This window comes from Staurois parvus, unplaced genomic scaffold (assembly GCF_062004578.1).
Source record: "Staurois parvus isolate SC_StPar_1 unplaced genomic scaffold, SC_StPar_1.0 ptg001284l, whole genome shotgun sequence".
Classification (NCBI taxonomy): domain Eukaryota; kingdom Metazoa; phylum Chordata; class Amphibia; order Anura; family Ranidae; genus Staurois; species Staurois parvus.
The window spans coordinates 1,742,755-1,765,645 of NW_028319080.1; the positions used below are offsets into that span (position 1 = coordinate 1,742,755).

General features: G+C 45.1%; 1 protein-coding gene across 1 annotated transcript; it reads left to right on the forward strand.

The window, feature by feature from the left end:
- Window positions 1-1,783: 1,783 nt before the first annotated feature.
- Window positions 1,784-16,818, forward strand: LOC149437614 (antigen-presenting glycoprotein CD1d-like). The gene is made up of 4 exons (XM_089660872.1): window positions 1,784-1,859; window positions 4,578-4,835; window positions 9,772-10,044; window positions 16,411-16,818. Exons 1-4 carry the CDS (start codon window positions 1,784-1,786, stop codon window positions 16,743-16,745), a joined length of 942 nt encoding a protein of 313 aa, XP_089516998.1. The 3' UTR covers window positions 16,746-16,818.
- The last annotated feature ends 6,073 nt before the right edge of the window (window positions 16,819-22,891 follow it).

Here is a 22,891-nt window from a genome sequence, read left to right on the forward strand (position 1 = left end):
CTGCACAGCAGAGAAATACAAAGCAGCATGTTTCCCTAGTAAAACACACACACAGCACATGATGTAAAACAGCACACAACAAACAGTTAACCCTTTGATCGCCCCAGATGTTAACCTCTTCCTGCCCAGTGTCATTAGTACAGTGTCAGTGCTTTTTATTAGCACTGATCACTGTATTAGTGTCAGTGGAAATGTCAGTGGCAGTTAATCAGTCCCCCCCCCCCCCAGTGTCAGAATGCTCGCCGTAGTCCCACTATAAGTCGCTGATCGCCGCCACTACTATTATAAAAAAAATTAAAATCAAAATTCCAGTATATATACCACCATTTGTAAATGCTATAACTTTCACACAAACCAATTAATTTACACATATTGGGATTTGTTTTAGCAAAGACATGTCGCAGAATACATTTTGGCCTAAATTTATGATGAAATATGATTTTTTTAATTTTTTTAGTGGACATGTTTTATAGCAAAAAGTCAGAAATATTGTTTTTTTTTCTTCAACATTGTCGGTCTTTTTTTGTTTATAGCTCAAAAAATAAAAACACAGAGGTGGTCAAATACCACCGAAAGAAAGCTCTATTTGTTGGAAAAAAGGACATAAATTTCATTTGGTGCAACGTTGCATGACCGCGCAATTGTCAGTTAAAGTAACGCAGCATCGTATTGCAAAAACTGTCCTGGTCGGGAAGGGGGTAAATCCTTAAAGAAAAAATAACAAACATGTCTATACTTACCTGCTCTGTGTAGTGGTTTTGCACAGAGAAGCCTGGATCCTCCTCTTTTTGGGTCCCCCACAAGCTTTCCTGGCCCCTCCCTCCTGTCCTGCCCTGTGTGTCCATTCGTGGAGCCGTGGCTTAGCCCCACCCCCTCTCTCTTCTCATTGGCTCACTAGCTGTGATTGACAGCCGCGGGAGCCAATGGCTCCCTCATCTGTCTCAGCCAATGAGAAGAAGGAGTCCTGGGATAGCCGAGACTCCAGTGTGCATTGCTTGATCGAGAGGGGGCTTAGGTATTAGGGGGGCTGGGGGAGGGGATGCTGCACACAGGTTTTTTCCTTCATACATAGAATGCATGAAGGTACAAAACATTGAGCCTCTACAACTACTTTAATCCTAGTCTGCTGAATTTCCCAGGATGAAAAAGAACTATGTGACCACGTTGTAATAGGGGGATTTGGAGGATCGCCTGCACCACAGTAAAACCTTTAGTCTCTGGGATTCCCTGAAGGTTCAGAGGGTAAAGATGTAGAAACTTTTTGGAAAACTGGTTTAAATCTATTGTTGGTGGAGACTCATTCTCTAATTTTTTCAGTCTACCAAGTGCACTCGCACCACTGCTCTGCCTGTCAGCCTCATCAATCAGATGCTGTTCTGGTAAAGTAAGCCTTGTTAAAGTGTCATCTCAAGTGCTGGGACTGTGTTAAAGTACAATCCATGTGCTAAGAACCATTGTACCCGAGCCACCTGTAGTGTCCAGACTCAGATGTCATATTATTTGGGACTTTGACAGCAGAGTTCCCCCCCAAAAAAATTAAAACTCAGCAGATACAAATACTGTGGCTGTTGACTTTTAATTGCAGGTCACTTACCTGTCCAGACATCCAGTGGTGTCCTCACCCTGAGCTGATTCTTCAATTGGCTGTTGGGTGCTGGTGCCGCCATCTTCACTAATGGAAACCAGCAGTGAAGCCTTGCAACTTCACTGCTGGTTTCCTAGTGCATATGCGCAAAATGCACGGCACTTTGTGAAAGGGCTGCAGTCCTCTAGGACCCTGGACATGTCCCAGAGGGCTACGGTGGGTGTCGAACTTCCAGCTCAGCATTTGACATCCTCTCAGAACGGCGCCTCCAGCGGTGTGCACCCGGCGCTCTCTGTGAGCACTGTGTCTTTTGGACACAGCTGATCACATGACACGGCAAAGGGCCAATCACAGCTGATCACCATGAAAACAAACTTGCTGGTTATCGGCATTACTTCCGATAAATCACACATCACAAGTTACTGATGCACAGGCTGGCTTGCCCTTCTGCCCCCCTCCTTGTCCCAACCCATTTTAGTACTATTCAGAATTAACCCCTTGCCTACCGGGCACTTTTACCCCTTTCCTGCCCAAGCTAATTTTCAGCTTTCAGTGCTGTTGCACTTTGAATGACAATTGTGCGGTCATGCAACATTGTACCCATATGACATTTTTATACTTTTTTCACACAAATAGAGCTTTCTTTTGGTGGTATTTATTCACCATCCAGGGTGAAGTACCTCCTGGGGAAAGAGCTAACACACAGAGATCAGAGACAGAGAAATATAGTGTAGTATTTTATTTAAAAGTAATCACAGCCACGTGGCGCATAAAACAAAATTACAGGCAACAAATCACTTATAAAGATGACCGCCGGACCGTCGCATGGACTCGGCGGTGTGACGTCAGCACGTAGGCTCCTCCCAAATGTTGGACATTTGTATTGCTAGTCACCATTGAGTTTTTTTAGACACTGCAATACTGGACTTTATGAAAGTGAATGATATTCACAGATTTGTTGTTCGGTTTTTGTTCACTCACCAGCGCTGCACTTTTATTTATGTGTTTATGTAGTGGTAGTAGAAAGTTTGCTACTGTGTGCTAGCTGCTCATACACATCTTTGCGCTCACTGTTTATATTTTTTACATGTAATAGAAAGACATGATTAACCCCTTGAAGGGAGTGATGGCGTTAATTAACATTGCCAGCAGTGCAAGAGGTTAATTAACGCTGCCACTGGTCATTGCTGTATTAGTGGCCAGTGGCAGTGTTTATTAACCCCTTTGCATTACTAGCTAGTGGAAATGTTGTTTAACCCCCTCACTCCCCAAGGGGTTATTCATTTATTTGTACAAAACTGGATCATAGTAATTGTCATTAACCCCTTGCATTACTGGATAGTGGCAATGTTAATGAATCCCCTCACTTCCTCAAGGGGTTAGCAATTTGTACAAAGCTGCATTAGTGACCAGTCAAAGGGGTTGATTTACCAAAGATGGAGAGTGCAAAATCAGGTGAACTTCTGCATCGAAAGCCTAAATGAACAAGCTGAAGTTAGAAGCTGATTGGCTCCCATGCACAGCTGCACCAGATTCTGAATGAACCAGTTTTAGTAAATCCCCCCCAAAGTGTTTATTACCTGTGGGTTTTGGAGGTTATTACTGTGTAAACTGGCACCAATACTAGGGGTCAGTACTGTGTAAACTGGCACCAATACTAGGGGTTAGTACTGTGTAAACTGGCACCAATACTAGGGGTTAGTACTGTGTAAACTGGCACCAATACTAGGGGTCAGTACTGTGTAGACTGGTACCAATTCTAGGGGTCAGTACTGTGTAAACTGGCACCAATACTAGGGGTTAGTACTGTGTAAACTGGCACCAATACTAGGGGTCAGTACTGTGTAAACTGGCACCAATACTAGGGGTCAGTACTGTGTAAACTGGCACCAATACTAGGGGTCAGTACTGTGTAAACTGGCACCAATACTAGGGGTCGGTACTGTGTAAACTGGCACCAATACTAGGGGTCGGTACTGTCTAAACTGGCACCAATATTAGGGGTCGGTACTGTCTAAACTGGCACTAATACTAGGGGTCGGTACTGTGTAAACTGGCACCAATACTAGGGGTTGTTGGCGGTTATTGGTGGAATACGCCAAGACTCAACCTGCACCCCCTGAATAACTTCAGAGCAAGCAGCTGAACACTTTTTATTGAGAATTCAGCAGAACATATATAACATGAGTAAACATCTTTTCCCTAACTGTGGCTGCCCCAGTGTACCTGCAAAGGTGAAGTCCTTTTGGAAAAATTTGAATATTGGAAGAACTCAAGTAGAAGTGTCCATAGTCACAGGTCTCCCAAATAGATGATGCGCCTAAGGTGGACCACAGGTCCCAGTAAGCTTCTGAAAGGTTCCTGTTCATGTGCCTGCTTTCTAGCCCCCCAGGGACCCAAAGCTCTTCCATTTTATATAACATGGGAGGGAGGCTGGACCCCAGAAAAAGCCTGTGAACATTATCAGGGAAGGTGGCAAGAAACATTAGCCCCCCCCCAACTTGGGCAGCCAGAAGTTAACTAAAACATTCTATACAGTTGGCAACCTGCCTACATACTCTATCATGGCAGTTAACTAAGCAGATTTCTTTTGAAGAAAATTCTCTAAAGTTGTTTCCATTGTAGGAAGTCAGACACTGCTTTATGACCCCGACTAAGCAAGCTTAAGCTGACTATAGATGGATCATTTCATTTTTGATCAGCCAGCCAACTGACCAAAATAATTATAAAAAGGAACAGATTACCCCATCCACACATTCAAGGTGGTTGAAGGATTTCGCCCTGCTGCACTATTGTATTCTGTCAGAGGGGACTCCCCTGCTGTCAGAATACATTTATCAGCACTGCAGAAGCTGATCAAACAAACGTTTCAAATCAAATTTCAGACAAAGCAACAAAACAAACATCTGTATACTCTAAGACCATACTGTGAGGTTGGGTAGATCAATTATTACATTCTTGTCATTCTTTTAATTTGTTTTTTTGTATACAGAATGCTTTAACATGGTGTTCACCCAAACGTCAGAATTTACCAAGACCATGGACATGCACATCTGGGGAGAAGCAACACTTGGTGGGATTGAGACCCACTCCCTCCCCAATAACTCACATCAGTTTGTCTTCACCCAGAGCTGGTCTAAAGGAAACCTTACTGACCTGGAATGGGGCTTCTATCATATGATTTTTGATGACTATTTTAACAACTTCAAACATTATGTTACAAAAAAAATACTGGCTCGCGGAATGACAGGTAAGGTTCATGAAATAATAAATGGCCCTGTACTATGTGATCGCTGTGACCAATCAAAAAAACAATAGCTGCATATTGCAACCACTAGTCTGTTTCCTCTCACTGAACAAGCGCCTGTGTCAGGAATGGATTCACCACTGGTGGTGGGACTCACCTGTCGTGTGGGCTGCAGTACCAGGGCTGGCCAGAGGGTGCTCTCAGCAGCGAGAAGCTCACTCCTGCAATCAAGCCATCACCTGAGGCTGATTGCAGGAGGTGTATTTAGGGAATGGCCAGGCCTGCAGTCAGTGCCTTGGTGTACTGTTTCCCATGAGCCCCTGTACCTGGTATCCTGTGAATCTTCTGTTGCCGACCTCTGCATTGTTCCTGACCCTGCTGACTGTCTCCTGTTTAACCCCTGGCTTGCCTGACCATCCTACTGCCTGATCCTCTGTACCGCGCTGCCCATGAGTTACTGAACCCGGCTTGTGACCCTGACCATTTTTTGCCTGCTCCTCCGGTACCTCGCTGCCCGCACGTTGCTGACCTGGCCTGCCTGACTACACCTTACGCTACCCAGACGATCCATCCATCCCGCACGGATCTGTCCCTGTTACCAGGCCTGCCAGCCTCTTCACGTCAGGCTCCTTTCCCCGCACACCTCTGGCGATGCTCTCTACCATTGCCGGACATACTCAGGGGTCGCGACCTGGTCTCAATCTGCTCCAAGTCCATCCCCACCATCAGGGGCCCCGATGAATAAGCAGATTGGGACTTAGACCCCGCGCCCTGAGGAACCCTGTGCTGTGGGCTGCTAGAGACGCTGCCAGGCGGTGCTTAACAGTACCAAACGGCCTGCCTGACCATTCCACATCTCCAGCCCTGACTACACCTGTGTTCCCACACATTTCTGGTCATACCCGGATCCCTGACAGCCTGTGAGAGAAAATGGACTGTTTCTAATTGTCAGTGGAAATTAGTAATATACCTGTATTCCCCTAGAGAGCATGAAGATGCTCCTTGGATTTTAGGCCTCACTGTGTGACTAAGCTGTGAAAAAGTGAAAAAGCGACACAATCTCCCAGAGGGCCAAGGGGACTGCTGTGCTAGAAATTACTTGGGGAAGCAGAGAGCACAGGGTCATGGAGAGACACATGGGGACAGCATGGACTAAGGGGAGAGCAGGTGCTGCTGTGTGAAGATAGTACCTACCAAAAGAGAACAGCCAGGAGACCATGAGAAAGTGGACTGTGGTGCTGGACAGAGGGAACTGTGTTGTGCTACCAGCCTGCAGAGTGCAGGGAGAAAGGGACTGTGGGGAGACCACATGCTGCTGCAGTCATAGCATCCCTGGACAGGTAAGTGTCCTGTTCTGTTATTAAAAGTCAAAGTACTCTGACTGTCTCTTGGTAATCTTTAAGGTAGGTCTAAACCACAACACAAACATCAACTATAAGCTTTACCATGTTAGTGTAATTTAAAAAACAAATTGTCTTCAATCCTTTTATATCTGTGTCTTTTTTTAATATTGCCTGGCAATCATGACATGAAAGTCTTTGTTCCGAGACTTCTTGTTATGGGGACAACTGTGCTCCTGCGTTGTCACCTTGTTACATGGACCTCTAGTGGAGACTACAATCAGCAGTATCAAAACAATACTGTATTCCACAAGCATGATCCAGACCATGCGTGGTGTGAGTACATGTAGATTGAAAGTGACTGAAAAGGCTGACGGAGCTCAGCAGGACTGAGATGCCAAAAATAAAGAAAAAAACAATATTGAAAGGTTATTGTTTATAGTACACATTTCTCACACATTTCTTTAGCCAATTAAATGTTATCTAGTTGGAGTTTAGATCAACTTTAAAGCCCATCTGTGAGTACAACCTGTAATTTTATGAATCTGTCTAAAGCACATGTAGTTGATGATCGTACACCCATCCAGTCATCTTCTCTGTACACTGGGTGGACTAAACCACAAAAGGGTAGGTTGGTAAAGCCCATGGTAGCATTACAGTCCCACAAAACATTCCTCAGTTGTATTATGAGATACACACTATTTTTCCAAAAGTATTGGGACGCTTGCCTTTACACGCACATGAACTTTAAAGGAATCCCAGTCTTAGTCTGTAGGGTTCAATGTTGAGTTGGCCCACCCTTTGCAGCTATAACAGCTTCAACTCTTTTGGAAAGGCTGTCCACAAAGATTAGGAGTGTGTTTATGGGAATGTTTGACCATTCTTCCAGAATTGCATTTGTGAGGTCAGGTATTGATGTTGGACACCCGTAAGATTGGGTGGGTGTACATATTTCTGAGAGGAATACCCCTGGGAATGATGGTAAAGTGCCTGGTGCCTTTATAGTAAATTTAATCCAGCTAACTTTGGGGCCTGTATGTACAGTGGTGCATGTGTTGCTGTCTCTTTAAAACTGCACACAATTGATGACTGATGGACTAATACTGTAAGTAAGGAGCAGTCTCTACTGGAATTACCTGTCAATGATTATGTTCACTTGGCGGTCAGTTGTCCCAGGTGGCTTTGTCCACATGATCAGGTAATCACAAGGCTCATACTTCATGATCAAGTCCTCAGAGGTTCAATCCTGCTGCAGGCACAAGTTGTAACAGGTCCCTCCAGTCGCAGCTCAGCAAGTGACCTTTCAGTGGCTCAGTCTGCCTGGTGCTATGCACAGAGACCAAAGCTGCAGGCCTGTACTGACTTGTGCAGTGCACTCCCTGAACTCCACAGAATTGCTTGGGAAAAGTCCTGTGCTCACCTCCTCCTGTTTGCAAGGATCAATGGGTAGTCAAATTCACAGCCCATAGCCTCCATTGTTCATTGCCCTGCCCCGGATTACATATCCCAGTGTTTTCAGTGGCTGTTGTAAAGAAGCAGGAGCAAGTGGGGAATGACACAAAGCCCTCTCTGCTCACACAGCCACTCCCACAGTATAGCAGCAATAAGGAGAAAGAAAGAGCAGGCACCAAGCGCACAGCATGCTCTCCAATCCCCAGTATGGTCAGCAGCACACTTGGCAGGGGAGGAAGGAAGAACAAGTGAGGACATATTCAGCTTATCTCGTCAACTCATTGTAGTATAGAAACATTTGGTGAACAATTCTGTGTGCAGTTTAACAGTATTTCTGGGCAGTATTAATCTCCTCCTACCCATCCCTCCTTTTTTAAACCAAAAACCCACCTTATTGTGTTACTTATTTATTTGAGTCCAGCACCATCCATCCACAGTGTCTCTTCCATGGGTGATGACTGCTGATTCAGCACTAGGGTCCTGACACTCCGCTGACCAGTCTTGCTGCCGCCCCTTTTTATGATGTCATCACATCATTGCAATTTCTAGAACCTGAGAGGACCCGGCAACTGGACAGTCAATGGGAGGTGCTTATGTCACTCAGGCTGTGATGTGGCTTTCTAAAAAGGACCCTTCTTCTGTGCATTGATTAAAGTAGAACACTTGGAACTTAGCACCAAGGCCATGGATAAGGGGGTACCACCAGTCCTCTTGTACGGGGCCCAGGACAGTTGGTGAATCAGATTTGGGCAGGGAGGCTGATTGGGGCAGCAATTACTGGAACCGATCCCCTGTGTGGCTCACTCTGCAGCAGATAAAAGCTGGATTCTTCTCCTCTCCCTCTCACTGTCTTTTAGCTGTTGAGAGCCATACAGGGGATCGATTCCAGCAATTGCCCCTCTGCTGCACCAATCACCCTCCCTATGCACCATACATTTCCCCCTGCTGCCCAGGTCCCCTTGTGCGCCCCCAGCCCCCCAGCGCTGCCGGCTTCCCTTCTCTCCTTCCCACTGGCAGCTGCAAGCACACAATAGGGACCATCATGATGGAGAAGGGTCTAGAAAATGTCACATTTATCAGCCTCTTTCTTTCCTGAAAGGACACAAGGAGTAATCAGTACTGATCACTCACTGTGTTCATTCATAACTGAAGCATGTAAAGCAAGTAAATTGTGGGTTTTTTTTGGGAGAGGGCCCTGTCAGGTTGGCTGTATGGGGCCCCGTGGTTTCTAACAGCAGCCCTGCTTAGAACATATATTGCCAGCACAACATGTTTCTTCAAGATATCATCCTCAAATGTATTAAGGTGAACATATCAGAGTTGTAAGGCACAATGTTTCTGGACCATGCAGGACCCATTTTTCAGAACCCAGCATGTCAGCAGTCAGTGTGGCTTTTAGAATTTTTCTGTTTATGCTGCTGCCAGACTCATCCACCTTACTAACCGTTCTGTATCTGCCACCCCTCTCTACCAATCCCTCCACTGGCTTCCCATTGCCCAACAGATAAAATTCAAAACATTAATAACATATAAAGCCATTTATAACTCTGCCCCAAATTAAATCACCAATCTTGTCTCCAAATATCACCCAAACAGTCCTCTCCGGTCCTTGCACGACCTCCTGCTCTCTAGCTCCCTTGTCTCCTCCTCCAATGCTCGTCTCCAGGACTTCTCCAGAGCTTCCCCATCCTCTGGAACTCTCTACCCCAATTTTATCAGACTATCGCCTACTCTGCTCACTTTTAGGCGATCTCTGAAAACCTATCTCTTCAGGGAAGCCTATCCTGCTCTCAGCTAATAATGGAATATTCTACTCCTCCTACCAGTCCATCCCCCACAGTTACTACCTTTTGTACCACTAGCCCCTCCCTCCTAGAGTGTAAGCTCCATGGAGCAGGGCCCTCCTATCCTTCTTGTATTGAACTGTATTGTTGCTGTATTGTCTCCCGTTATATTGTAAAGCGCTGAGCAAACTGTTGGCGCTATATAAATCCTGTATAATAATAATATTTACCTGAAGGATCAATTAGAAGGAGGCAGGGGATAAAAAGGAGGGGAGGGTGGGGTGCCTAGCTGTCCAGATTTAGGCTTAAACAGCATATTATTTGTATTGTTTAATGCATACTCATATCAGCTTTTTCTCTCAGGTCCATTGATAATGCAGATCCATTCGGGGTGTTCAACAAATTCTGAAGATTCAGAGGCCACGTTTTATAAGTTGGCTTTGAATGGCATTGAAGTAGTATATATAGACATTGATCGGAAGATTTGGGTGGATTACCCCTCCTCTGCTTACCAATTTGCAACTGACATGAATCAAGATCAAAGTGCTAAGAGCCTCCAATATTTCCATACCAAAATGTGCCCAGATATCATCAGCACCCTCCTGCAGTCAGGCCGTGCAGCACTGGAGAGGAAAAGTAAGTGACAAGGTTGAGAAAAATACATTAAAATATTGTAACCAGAGGGGACACAAACAACATCAAAAAGGTATAGATAGAAGGTATTGGATCTGGGTTTGTCCTAAAGAGGGCTTGTGGAGTAAAGTCTTTTGTGGAAGGAGTAGAGGCTTTGGTAAGACAGTTCTCAAGCTTCTCAGAAGAAGATCAATAAAAATGGAAGCATAAAAGCTCTACACCAAAGGAGTCTAAAAGTATTGATTCCATCATCTCTAAAATAACAATCCAACATATTTCTGGAGCCAGGCTGTATCTTTCTTCATGAGAACTGAAAATATTGTGTAAGGCAGAAGGAAAAAATTGGATTTGAATGATATTTTCTAAAGAAAAGGGTATCTCTTAATCACTGTTATTAAAATGTCTTTATCAGCTGAAAGTGATTGTAAATCCTTACATATACCTAGTGAAATTACTGGCCTCAGGTGATACACAAAGATGAAACAAATCCTCCTACATACGTTTTACCTGTTTATCTGCAGCGTTCTCTTTTCTACATCTGTTCAAAGTTCTACATTTATAAAGCTTGTCTGAGAGCTTTGAAAAAAGGAGGTGGAGAGCTGAAATTACACACTGCAGAGTGCAGTAAGGAGAGTTGTGTGAGCTGATTGGAGGGAAGAGACACCCCCCCCCCCCCCATCCACCCCTCTACACAGCTCACGGGAACAGAGTTAAGGCTGCTAATCTGCTGGAGGTCCCTCCCCTGACACCATTTTTTTCTTGCTGTCAAGAAAACTTGTCAAAAGTGATTCATGCAGATAGCAGAGAATGGAGGCAGCAGACAGAAATGACACTTAATGCTCCTAATTGAGCCAAATACATACTATGAGGGATATACTTTGTTCTTGTTTCATTTTAGAGGTTTACAACCGCTTTAAGTTCTTTACTACAACTGTAAACAGCATTATAAGCCCTAATGAAGGGGGTACAGACTGTCCCCTGAAAAGGGGTTTCCTTTAAGATGAAAGGGATGTGTAGCTTGTGTTGGGTTGGCTTGTTGTGAATTGTAGCCAATGTGACTCTATCCTTTCATTCTGGGCACACTGCCCAATAAGGATCTATGTCAAAGGGCTATGAATTTGTGCTGGTGGGCAAATGCTGCTTGCCTTTGAAATAAATTTATAGCAGACCATCACCCTAAACTAAACTTTTATTTTGCCCTGCCTCTTCCCCCTCCATCTCGCACATTTTGTGCTGCAAAGTTTGCATCACCCCAGCATCAACTCGTGGATTCTGCATGTGCGCAGATGTGCCACAGGACTTCAAGTCCAAACTGCGCCTTGCAGCACATCCACACACATACTGGTTACCTGAACAACTGTAATGTGTGCGGATGCCAGGGAAATCTCCAGTACATGTGCAGACATGTGAAGGGTTCTTCTTCCAAGACCCAAAGACTAGGTAGAGCCCTTTAGCATGGCTGCATATGTGCCATAGTAACAAAGATAGTGGCCCTGGAAGGGCAGAGCCAAATGAGAGAAAACTGAAGCTTTTCTTTAAAGGTGCTACTGAAATCATTTAGAGTTCACTGACGTGAGGCTGCTTCCCTGGAGGGTCCCAGGAGAGGTGTACCTAAGGCAGTGTTTCTCAACTTTCTTTCAGTCAAGGCACCCTTAAAAATTATGGTGGTCCCGAGACACCCTTTAAAATGATGTACATCCGCTCCCTCACCCACATCTTCAATCTCTCCCTCTCTACTGGCGTATTCCCTCCCCCCTAAAGCACGCGCATATCACCCCCATCCTCAAAAAGCCCTCCCTGGATCCCGCGGACCCCAACAACCTCAGACCCATCTCCCTGCTGCCACTCACCTCCAAGCTCCTTGAACGCATAGTCTACTATCGCCTAAGCTCCCACCTTACAGACAATAACCTCCTTGACCCTCTACAGTCCGGCTTCCGTCCCCTACACTCCACTGAAACTGCCCTCCTCAAAATCACTAACGACCTACTAAACGCCAAAGCCAAGGGCGACTACTCTGTCCTCTTTCTCCTGGACCTCTCTGCGGCCTTCGACACAGTTGACCACCCCCTCCTCCTTAATAAACTACTCTCCCTTGGCATCGGAGATACTGCTCTCTCTTGGTTCTCATCCTACCTATCCCGACGCTCCTTCAGTGTCACCTACAATGGCGCCACCTCCCCCTCCCTCCCCCTCTCTGTTGGGGTCCCCCAAGGCTCTGTCCTTGGACCCCTTCTCTTCTCCATCTACACCTCCTCCCTGGGCAAACTCATACACTCTCACGGCTTCAACTATCACCTCTACGCTGACGACACCCAAATCTACCTCTCCACCCCTCACCTCACCCCCACTATCTCCGCCCGCATCACTCACCTCCTAAATGACATCTCAGACTGGATGTCGCTACATTTCCTCAAGCTCAACCTCTCCAAAACCGAGCTCCTCATCTTTCCCCCTGCCAACACCCCCCCCCCCATCCTATCCATCATCACCAACAACTCCACTATCACTCCCGCCCCGCAAGCCAAAGTCCTTGGCGTCATTCTTGACTCGAACCTCTCCCTCCAACCGCATGTCAAATCACTCACAAACACATGCAGGCTCCATCTTCGCAACATTGCCAAGATACGTACCTTCCTCACCCTTGACACCACCAAACTTCTAGTACACTCCCTCATCATCTCACGCCTTGACTACTGTAATTCTCTTCTCACCGGCCTACCCAAGTGCAGGCTCTCCCCGCTCCAGACCATCCTGAACTCAGCGGCTAGACTCATCCACCTCACCACCCGCTCCACCTCTGCCACCCCCCTCTGCCTCTCCCTCCACTGGCTCCCGATTGCCCAACGCATCAAATTTAAACTCCTAACCCTGACCTACAAAGCCGTTCACAACACTGCCCCTGACTACCTCACCAACCTGATCCCCAAGTACCGCCCTACCCGTACCCTTCGCTCCTCACAGGACCTCCTTCTATCCTGCTCCCTGGTCTCCTCCTCCCAAGCACGACTGCAGGACTTCTCCAGGTCCTCCCCCATCCTCTGGAACTCACTGCCCCAATCCATCAGACTGTCGCCTTTCCTCTTCACATTCAGGCGCTCCCTCAAAACCCATCTCTTCAGGGAAGCCTACCCCACCCTCACCTAACGGCCATCCTCCCTCATTCCTCCCACCACTTCATCCCCCTCAGCCACTTCCTACTGTACCTTTACCCCCTCCCTCCTAGATTGTAAGCTCGAAAGAGTAGGGCCCTCTTACCCCTCGTACGTTGTTTGTTGTTGTTGTACTGTGCCATGTATTGTCCCCCCTATTGTACAGCACTGAGCAAACCCTTTGGCGCTATATAAACTCGTAGTAATAATAATAATAATAATACATTCTAAAATGGGGTGCCTCAAGACTGTCCATCATTTTAAAGGGCAAACCATTCTAAATGTGAAAAGCTTTATATAATGCAGCAATATCCACACATGTAGGACACCCAACATTAGAGGTGATTTATACTTCCAAAGCAAGTAAACTTTTGCACACTGGTACTGTCTAGAGTTTGGAGTTTTTCTCCATCATTGAGCTAATGTGACCCCAGCACTGATGGAGAGGGGCAGGGGAGGGTCAAACTAGGATACTGTGCAGGCAGCTAACATCCTCCTTATCAATTGATGATGTCATTGGTTGTCAGGAAGCTGGCAGCTAGAAGGTCGTAATGGTGCACAATGAAAACCTGTGGCTTTGCGTAACTAAAAGGCTGGCTTGTATACAAGTTTTGGGCAATTTTTAGACATTTTGCCAAGGCACCCCTGAAGAAACCTTAAGGCACCCTGGTTGAGAAAGGCTGACCTAAGGAGGAGTTGACTACTGAGAGCTCAGTCCTGTGAGTACTAAAGACCCTGGTGAAGGAGAGGCAAAGGCAGATGGCTGATAAATGTGCTGCATATGCTTTCACATGTGAATACTGCAAACTGGCCACTAAATGTGATTGACAAGTGACTTGAGAATGTACATGATATACCTGTTATGCCATTTCCTGAATTTCATCAGTATAGTGCAGTGTATGTATTCATATGTATGGACATTCCTACATTGGGATATAAACGTCAATGTTGTGTGAAGGCCTCTGGCAAAGAGTGGGGCACAAAATGGCAAAGAGTTCAGCCTCAGCAGAAGGGGCAGTGTTCTAGCAGGACAGGAGCAGGGGTAGGGACTTGTGCTCTTTGAGCCAATTCTGGCCAATCACCAAGCCTTTCTTACAATTTGTAGTTATGACATTGTTGCTAGCACCGAGTTGTCAGCAAGTTATGTGATAATCATGGAACATTTGTACAGTGAATGCATCGGTCCTGAACTCTCTGCCTTGCAGGGCTGCATCTGGTGTAGCTGACTAAGAGCTCTTTCACACAGGAGTTGAATACATGCAGTTGGGTCACATTTTTACCACTTCCTGACCACCTATTAATGCAGCTCAAAACTGTTAAAACAGAGAGTGGATAGAGGTGTAAAAACTGCAGTGTTAACATTTCCTCACAATGCAATGAGGCAAACATAATGCTACCTGCAGAGTTTATCAGGCGTTGATGCTTCACAACTGCTTCCATTCACATCTATTGCAACCCACCCCAAGTGTGCCAAAAAAGCATGTGCGTATGGCATTTAGAACATGTTTAAAGTGCAGCTGCAAAGCATCAAAACTAATCATTTTCCATTTCAGCCTTGTAAAAATTGTTTAAAAACACATCTCACAGGGCCATTAAGGAGCATCACTTGATGCGACTTAAGCCTGTGCAAAGCATACAAAACACTAATTAATGTTATAGGCAGGGCCGGCGCCAGAATAAGGCAGTTTAGGCAACATTGTTAGATTGCCAGCATGGGGGCCGGTAAAATCTAATCCCAGTCACTTGCTGGGGATTCGGATTTTTAAAATACCTGTCTCCCCAGCAGGCAAACTAAAATTTCCATGCTGTGCTCTCTCTCCTACGATCCTACAAGGTGCAGTGTGGAGGTTTTAGTATACCTGCTGCTTAGTAGGTTGTCACCAAGAGAGCATGGAGAGTGAATCCAAGGATGCAGAGGAGGGTGGAGCAGTGAGTACACCCCAGTGCTTATAGACTCTGGTCAGGCATAGTGTGTGCCTGGCTGTGTGGGGTGGGTCAGAGGAGGGGGGCAATGGAGGGTCAGGGTGGAGGAGGATTTCCGCTCACTGCTGCATCTGCGCCTGCCACCAGGGATCCTGGTGGAGATCTTCTCCTGCCTGCTCAGAACATAGCTAAACCTTTTGTCCCTGGTATGCGGCAAATGTCTGGCAGCATCTGGAGAACGTGCTGCAGGACTGGTATTATCAAGGAGGATTGGTAAACCCAAGGTGTGTGATCAGAGTGGGGGTATCTGGGGAGGTGTGATCATAGTGGAGAGATCTGAGGGATGTGATCAGAGTGGAGGTATCTGGGGAGGTGTGATCACAGTGGAGAGATCTGAGGGATGTGATCAGAGTGGGGGTATCTGGGGAGGTGTGATCAAAGTGGGGAGTATATGGGGAGTGTGATCAGAGTGGGGGTATTGGGGTGTGTGATCTGGGAGTTTGTTTATGGGGGGGTGTCTGGGTGTGGGGTGATCGCAAGGTATATTGGGGAGGCGGGATGCAATCAGAAGGGAATGCGCTGGAGTATGTGCTTGGGGTGGTATCTTCTTGGGTAGATGGTATATGCTACAGCGTATGTATATTGGGATGGGGGGGTATCCTCTGGGGTTTGGCTATTGAGATGGAGAGTATCCAGAGCCTTTATTCCATTCTTCTAACACTGTCTCCTACCGGGAGTAGTGTAGAAGTTTTAGTTTGCCTCACCTTCAAGCTGCCTGTCAGCGAGGGGAAGCAGAGAAAGCATTATCCTGCCCCCTCATTACACACTGCCGTTTAGTGGCAGTTCAGCAAGTTCAGTTTTCAGTGCTGTGTGACATCTTTCACATTGCTCCCCATCACATTATGGGCACAATGTGAAATAGGTACCAACGTGGCTATAGACAGTGAGAGGATATGGTGGAGGGGAGGGGGGGTAGGATGGTGGTGAGGGGGGGCTGCAAAATGCACCTTCACCTCTGTAGACAAAAATCCTTGCACTTGCCCTGGCTATAGGTGCATTGATGCATGTTAAAGGTTGAATTAGAATTCAACGCATGTGTGAAAGAGCCTTTATAAGAAGCAGACCAGTCATTTCGAGAGGTAATAAGGGTCTATGTGAAAAAAGGACATCTTTTGTGAAGGATTACAGAACACTGGAATGTATACAATGAGACATGATGCCAAACATACTGAAAAATAGATTGCAGGATAAACACACTTTAGGCTAATTTTATACTTGTTAATCTTTCCTTCAGCCAAGCCCAATGTGTACTTGTTACACAATTACAGAGACTCAGATGATGAGCTGGTATGTATGGTTACTGGATTTTACCCAGAATCCATCAATGTGAGCTTATGGAGAGGCAACAATATCATGGAACGCACAATGTCTACACCCACATTGCCCAATGGAGATGACACTTTCCAGATAGTGGTCATTGTGGCCTTGGATGGTAAAGAGGAATCAGATCTATATTGTAGAGTGGAGCACATCAGCCTCACAGAACCTCTAATGGTCCAGTTAGGTGAGAACTCAAACACTGTATTATTTTATCGGAATTGTTATTATTTTACTAGAATGGCTATCTGAATTTCACTTGGTATCAGCCTTGGCAGTTTACTGTACAGTCTGTTAAGCAGAGCTTTGAGAGCACAGGGAGCAAATCAGCTGTTATTTCTGTACTTGTTTAGCAGTGTTAGGCTCTTTACATCCCACTGCATGTTTTATGTGGTTTCAGAAATGTATTTTCACATGTGTGTTCTGCAGCCCAATTGCAAGTCCTCCTGCCCTATAACTCTTTGATGGCTTTGATGCATAAAAAAAAAATATATATATATATATATATATATATATATGATGTGAATGTACAATATATGTATGTAAAGCACTGCATAAATTGACGGCGCTATATAAGTACCTGAAATAAATAAATAAAATAAATATATATATATATATATATATATATATATGACATTGTTAAAAAAAATTCTCGAGTCTGACTTTTTTCTCTGGAAACCAACATTTCATATCAGTTTCCAATACAGCTGGGACATCCTCTTGGCTCGTAGAATTTTTGTTTGTGAAAACATTTGACGCATATAAGTTGCATTTGCCTGTGGTGAAGAGAAGTCTGAAAACACATCATCAGTTTAGTTTGAATCAACCGTTTGAAAGTTCCACCCACGTGTTACTACTTTTACTGGGACATGCTTTTTTGAAATTGACATTGAGGACAATATATACCATTGGTTGTTAAGACCCCATTATAAAACTTATTTCAACTTCATTTTTAGACATGATTTTATTATTATTATTATTATTATTATTATAAAGGATTTATATAGTGCCAGCAGTTTTCGCAACTCTTTACAACATGAGGACAGACAGTACAATTACAATACAATTTAATACAGTAGGAAACAGAGGGTCCTGCTCATTAGAGATTACAATCTAAAAGGGAGGGTCAATCGAAACAAAAGGTAATAACTGTGGGGGATGAGCTGATGGGGAAAATAAAGAACAGATATTAGGTGGGGGCAGGAAAGACTCGTCTGCAGAGATGGGTTTTCAGGGGTCATCTAAATGTAGACAGAGTAGGAGATAGTAGGAGAGATTGGGATAGGGAATTCTATAGGATTGGGAGAGACTCAGAAAAAGTCCTGAATGCAAGCATGGAAAGAAACTGACAGGGGAGGCCTTGGGTGGAACGAAGAGAACAATTTGGTTGGTATTTTGAGACTAGGGTAGTGATGTAGCTGGGGGCCGAGTTGTGGATGGCTTTGAAAGTTGTTAGTATTTTTAATTTAATTTGTTGGGAGAGCAGAAGTCAGTGGAGGGATTGGCAGCGAAAAATAGCAGACACTGAATGGTTGGTGAAATGGATGGACTGAAGAAGGTATAGCCTATGTAAAGGAAATTGCAGTAGTCAAGGCAAGAGATGACCAGGGAGTGAACTAGAAGCTTTGCTGTGTCATTGGTTAGGAAGGGGAGTATTTTGGAGATGTTATATAGGTTGAGGCAGCAAGCTTTGGACATTGATTAGATGTGGGGTGAAAGGATAGGTCAGAGTCCAGGATAACGCCTAGCAACTTGGCATGCAAGGACGGTTAATAGTTGAGTCTTCAATCTTAACAGAGAAGTCAACAAGATAGATTTGGGTGTCATCAACAGAAAAATGGTATTGGAAGCCATGGGAGGCTATCACTGACCCAGGGATGAGGTGTAGATCGAGAAAGGATAGGACCAAGAACAATACCTAGGAGGACCCCGACAGAAAAAAGAAGAGGAAAGTAGGAAGTGAGATTGTAATTGATGCTCAAGACATGGTGAGATAGGTAAGATGGTTAGAACCAGCGAATAGTACAGTCACGGAGACCAATGGAGTGAAGTTTTGTGAGGAGTAGGGGATGGCCCACTGAGGCAGCAGAGAGGTCCAGAAGTATGAGTATAGAATAGTGTCCTTTGGTTTTAGGAGAGTAGCTTCTGCGGAGTGTTGAGAGCAAAATGCAGATTGAAGGGGATCAAGAAGGTTATTTTCATTGAGATGGTCGTGCAGTCTGTTGTAGACTGACGCTAAGGTAATTTGGAGGAAAAGGAGCAAGGAGATGGGGCATAGGTTTTTTAGATTGGTGGGGTACAGTGAGGGTTTTTTTAGTATGGGAGTGACTAGTGCATTTTTAGAGAGTTGGGGAAGATGCCAGAGAAGAGGGAGAGATTGAAGATGTGAGTTATAGATTGTAGGATAGAGCCAGAGGGTGATCGTAGCATTTGTGAGGAAACAGGATCCAGTGGGCAAGTGGTTAAGTGGGTATTAGAAAAAAAGTTTAGCAAGCTCGTCTATAGTAGCTGGGTTGAATGAGGGAAATAATGAGTGTACCTGTAGACATGGAGTGATAAGTGGGAGAGATGTCTTTACAGCAGAGATCTCATCACGAATTGTATCAATCTTATTTTTAAAGTGATTGGCGGTCTCCTGGGCAGTGATGGAGGTAGTGGGTGGAGACAGTGTAGGACAAAGTAGAATGGTCAAGGTAGAGAAGAGTTGACGGGGACTGGATAAGACGGTGTTAATGAGAGTGATAAAATAGGTCTGCTTGGCAACGTAGAGGCAGGAATATTATTTTTGAAGGGCAGATCTATTGAAAGACCAAGACCTAGTCTTGCTCCACAGGAGCCCCAGAGCACTGCTACATTTTTTCAGACTTCTGGTTTTATCTGTTTGCCAAGGTTGTAGGGGTCGGGACCTGATTCTGTGCCTGTTGGGGGGGGGGGGAATTGTGTCTACGATGGATGACAGTGAACTATTGTAGACAGAAGTGACTAGGTTGGGGCAGGACAGGGGTGAGATTTTGCCATAGAGTTGGTCAGTAGTAGAGAAGAGAAGGGTTAAGGTGGCAGAGGTTTCTGTGGGTAATTGTTAGGTGATTGGAGGGAGAGAAGGAAGAAGACAGGGAGAGAGTGAAGCTAATAAGGTAGTATCAGAGAGAGGGAAAGGATTGTTACTGAGGTTGCATGGAGTGCATAGGTAGGAGAAAACAAGGTCAAGGTTGTTGCCATCAGAGTGAGTAGAAGCATGTATCCATTGCTTCAGGTCAAAAGAGGAGGTTAGACTGAGAAATGTAATAGTAGCAAGAGTGTTAGCATTAACAGGGATTTTGAAGTCTCCAAGAATGATTGTGGGGATTTCAGAATGTACAGCAGCCAGGCAGAGGAATCAAGGAAGTTTGATACTGGTCCAGGGGGCCAGTAGATCATAGCAATTCTTAAAGATACTGGAGAAAACAGACAAATGCAATGTGCCTCAAATGAGGAGAGTGATAGAGAGGGAGAAGGGTGAAGTACCTGAAAGGTGCTATGGGGGATAGAAGGATTCCCACTCCACCTCCTTTCTGCCCACTGGGTCTGAGTTCCGACAAGATTACTATGGGAGGGGGAAGCAGGATAAGTGTCAGAATCATGGAGCCAGGTTTCCATGATGGCAAGTAGATTAAAGGAGTTGGTGTTGGACTGCCTTTGGCATCCGAGACAGCCTGAATTCCCCTGGGAATTTATAAATATAAGTCAAATAAATTGGCAACTTCAGTCACAGAGGCACCAGCTAAGCGGCACCAACATTTTTCCCTCTTTGAAACTCAGTAAGCTCTGACATGACTCTGTAATACAAGCAGCTCAAGCAGTGCATGAAAAAGTGAAGATTCCCACCTGTTAGCTAGGTGTCTCATCACACAGCGTAAGCAAAATAATGTTACATCACTTCTGCTTTCAATGTGAAACATGTCACTTTCACACCTGCAAGTCATGTAGTGTTTGTCCAACCTCTATATATTTTGCTAAATTTTAAAATACAAAGTTGCATGTTAAGCACTGTAGTTATATTTATGGTATTATAAATACTCTGCATAAGGTCTGTTTAGACACTCCATAGCTCTGTGCAATACAGTATCTGCTTAGGTGGATACTGGCAATTTTTTGGTAGGCATTAAGAGGGGAGGCAGGAAGGTTTCTTTTTTCTCTTTCTTTGGAAGTAAACCTAATCACTAATAAATGTCTCTCATTTCTTGTTAACAGAGAAACCTTCTAAAGCTCCAGTAGGACTGAATGTAGGTCTAATAGTTGCATTCTGTGTGTTAGCCATTGGCATGATTTGGTTGGTGGTCCGATATAAGGGAAAAAGGTAAGAGCATGCAGCAAAACTTGACCTGAAAGTGCAGGTTGGTGTGCTGAACATAATACTACACAAACATTAGATGTTGCCATGGTTTAATTGCACATAACATGTAAACAGATGACGTTCAGAGCACATTTTATGCCCAATTCATGCAAAACTCCACGTAATCTCAAAGGGGTTCACATACTTTTTCTTGCAACTGTAAATTATCACATACCTGGTGCTGGAGGCCAATGGAGAGAGGGCTTCCCTTGTGGCTAAGTTCCGGCTCCCCTGAGAGTGGGACAGCGGGAGTCAGGCCCAAAGTTGCACAGGTCGCCTGTAGGAGTGCTGGTTGGTGGTCCACTCAGAAGCACGGCTGGTGCACGGAGATAGGTCTGCAGACAGGAGGCGCCTGTGCGTAGTATGTAAGCCCTTCCGGGATTTGGATGTTTACTGGATAGTTGGTTAATGCCAAGGTCAGGTACCTGGTGGGAATCAGAGCGGTCGTAGTCAGATGGGATAGCCGAGGTCATACACAGAGGAGCGAGAGGGAGAGAGTATCTGTAAGCCAAGCCGAGGTCAGATCAGGGGTAAATCAGAGTAGACAGGTCCAGGAGCCAGCCAAATCGGTAACAGGAGATCACAAGTCAGAATAACAGGGAACAGGGCACGGGGAGCTAGAGATCATCCAGCAACCAGAGGAAGTGATGAGCCTCCTTATAAAGGCCGTCTGGCACCAGACTGAGGCTGATGTGTCCTTCTGCAGCCATGTAGAGTATTGCAGAAATGGCAGATCTTCCAGAGCTCCTGCCGTGGACAGGACCCTGACATAAGTACAACACAGAGTACAAAGTAGAGCCTTTTAGAAGTATGGAGCATACAGAATGGAGTGGTCAGGGGTAAGTACAGTAAAATACAACACAGCATATATACTCAACTCCACTTAAAGCATTTTGTCCAATTGGATAAAAAGGGCTGGCTTTTCAGAGAGGTTTGCGGAGTCAAGTTCCCTGACATCAGACGCTGCTGTCTTGGATGACAGCGGCATTCTTTTGAGTGATCAAGCCAGCGTGGTATAGTTTTATATTTACTGTATAATTGGATAGCACTTATGTGAATAAAGCTTTTAACATACTGCACTATGAGAGCCCTCTTTGGCCCTCATGGATGCTGTGAGGCCAAGTGGCATGTAAGATTTATCTGGAGGGCTGCAGTGCTGGTTCTATTGGTTCTATTGAGTTCCAAAGCAAGAGAGATATTGAAGTGCAGCAGATCTGGGGCTTTTTGAGTGGTATTCATCCATCTGGGGAAATCAATAAGGTCTCTTTCACACAGGTGGACTGATTGGGCCTGCCTGTCAGTTTTTCAGGCGGACCTGATCGGACCCTCCGTTATCCTCTATGGAGTAGCAGATGTAAAAGGACTTGTGGCCCTTTACACCCACCGACATACAATTCGATCTGATCCGCTAAGAACAAACAGATGGGGATCTGTTCCCCATCCATCTAGCGGATCGAATGGCAGTTGGGTGTAAACAGACAGGCATCCGACTGTCATTAGAGGAGAGCAGGCTGTGTCTGTGTCTGCTCTGCATAGGCGGAACGGACATAGACCAGCCATCCATCTGCTCAGTGGGGATTAGTGGGCAGATTCCCTGCTGAGCAGACGGACTCCTGGCAGAATCTACCCCTACACCTCCCAGATGGTTTACCTCCATCTGGGAGGTATAGGATCTGGTAAGCATACCACTTACTCTTGGGTATCGGTGCTTCACTACTGGAACTCATGGTCTGAAGGCTTGTGGAAGTCACAGTTCACATCCACTTTTAGGCTTTGTGGAAGACACATTGGAATTTGAAAATTGATTAACGTTTTTGCAGTATATGATTGAACATTCAGTTATTACAGTACATCCATATGATTATTTATGAACACTTTATAAATTGCATGGTGGTTTTAATTAATTATTTATTGATTATTGATATATTCATTTTATGTACATAGTCTTGATCGATCGCATGGTATTTATGCTTAGCACATTTTAAATTTTTATTTTGAATCTACTGCAATTTCCTATTTTCTGTTG

Excerpts from the sequence above, each read along its gene's own strand:
- LOC149437614 (XM_089660872.1), top strand. The coding sequence starts at position 1,784 with ATGTCCCAGAGGGCTACGGTGGGTGTCGAACTTCCAGCTCAGCATTTG. Across the intron at positions 4,836-9,771 it reads ACTGGCTCGCGGAATGACAG|GTCCATTGATAATGCAGATC; the intron begins GTAAGGTTCATG and ends TTTTTCTCTCAG. Across the intron at positions 10,045-16,410 it reads TGCAGCACTGGAGAGGAAAA|CCAAGCCCAATGTGTACTTG; the intron begins GTAAGTGACAAG and ends TCTTTCCTTCAG.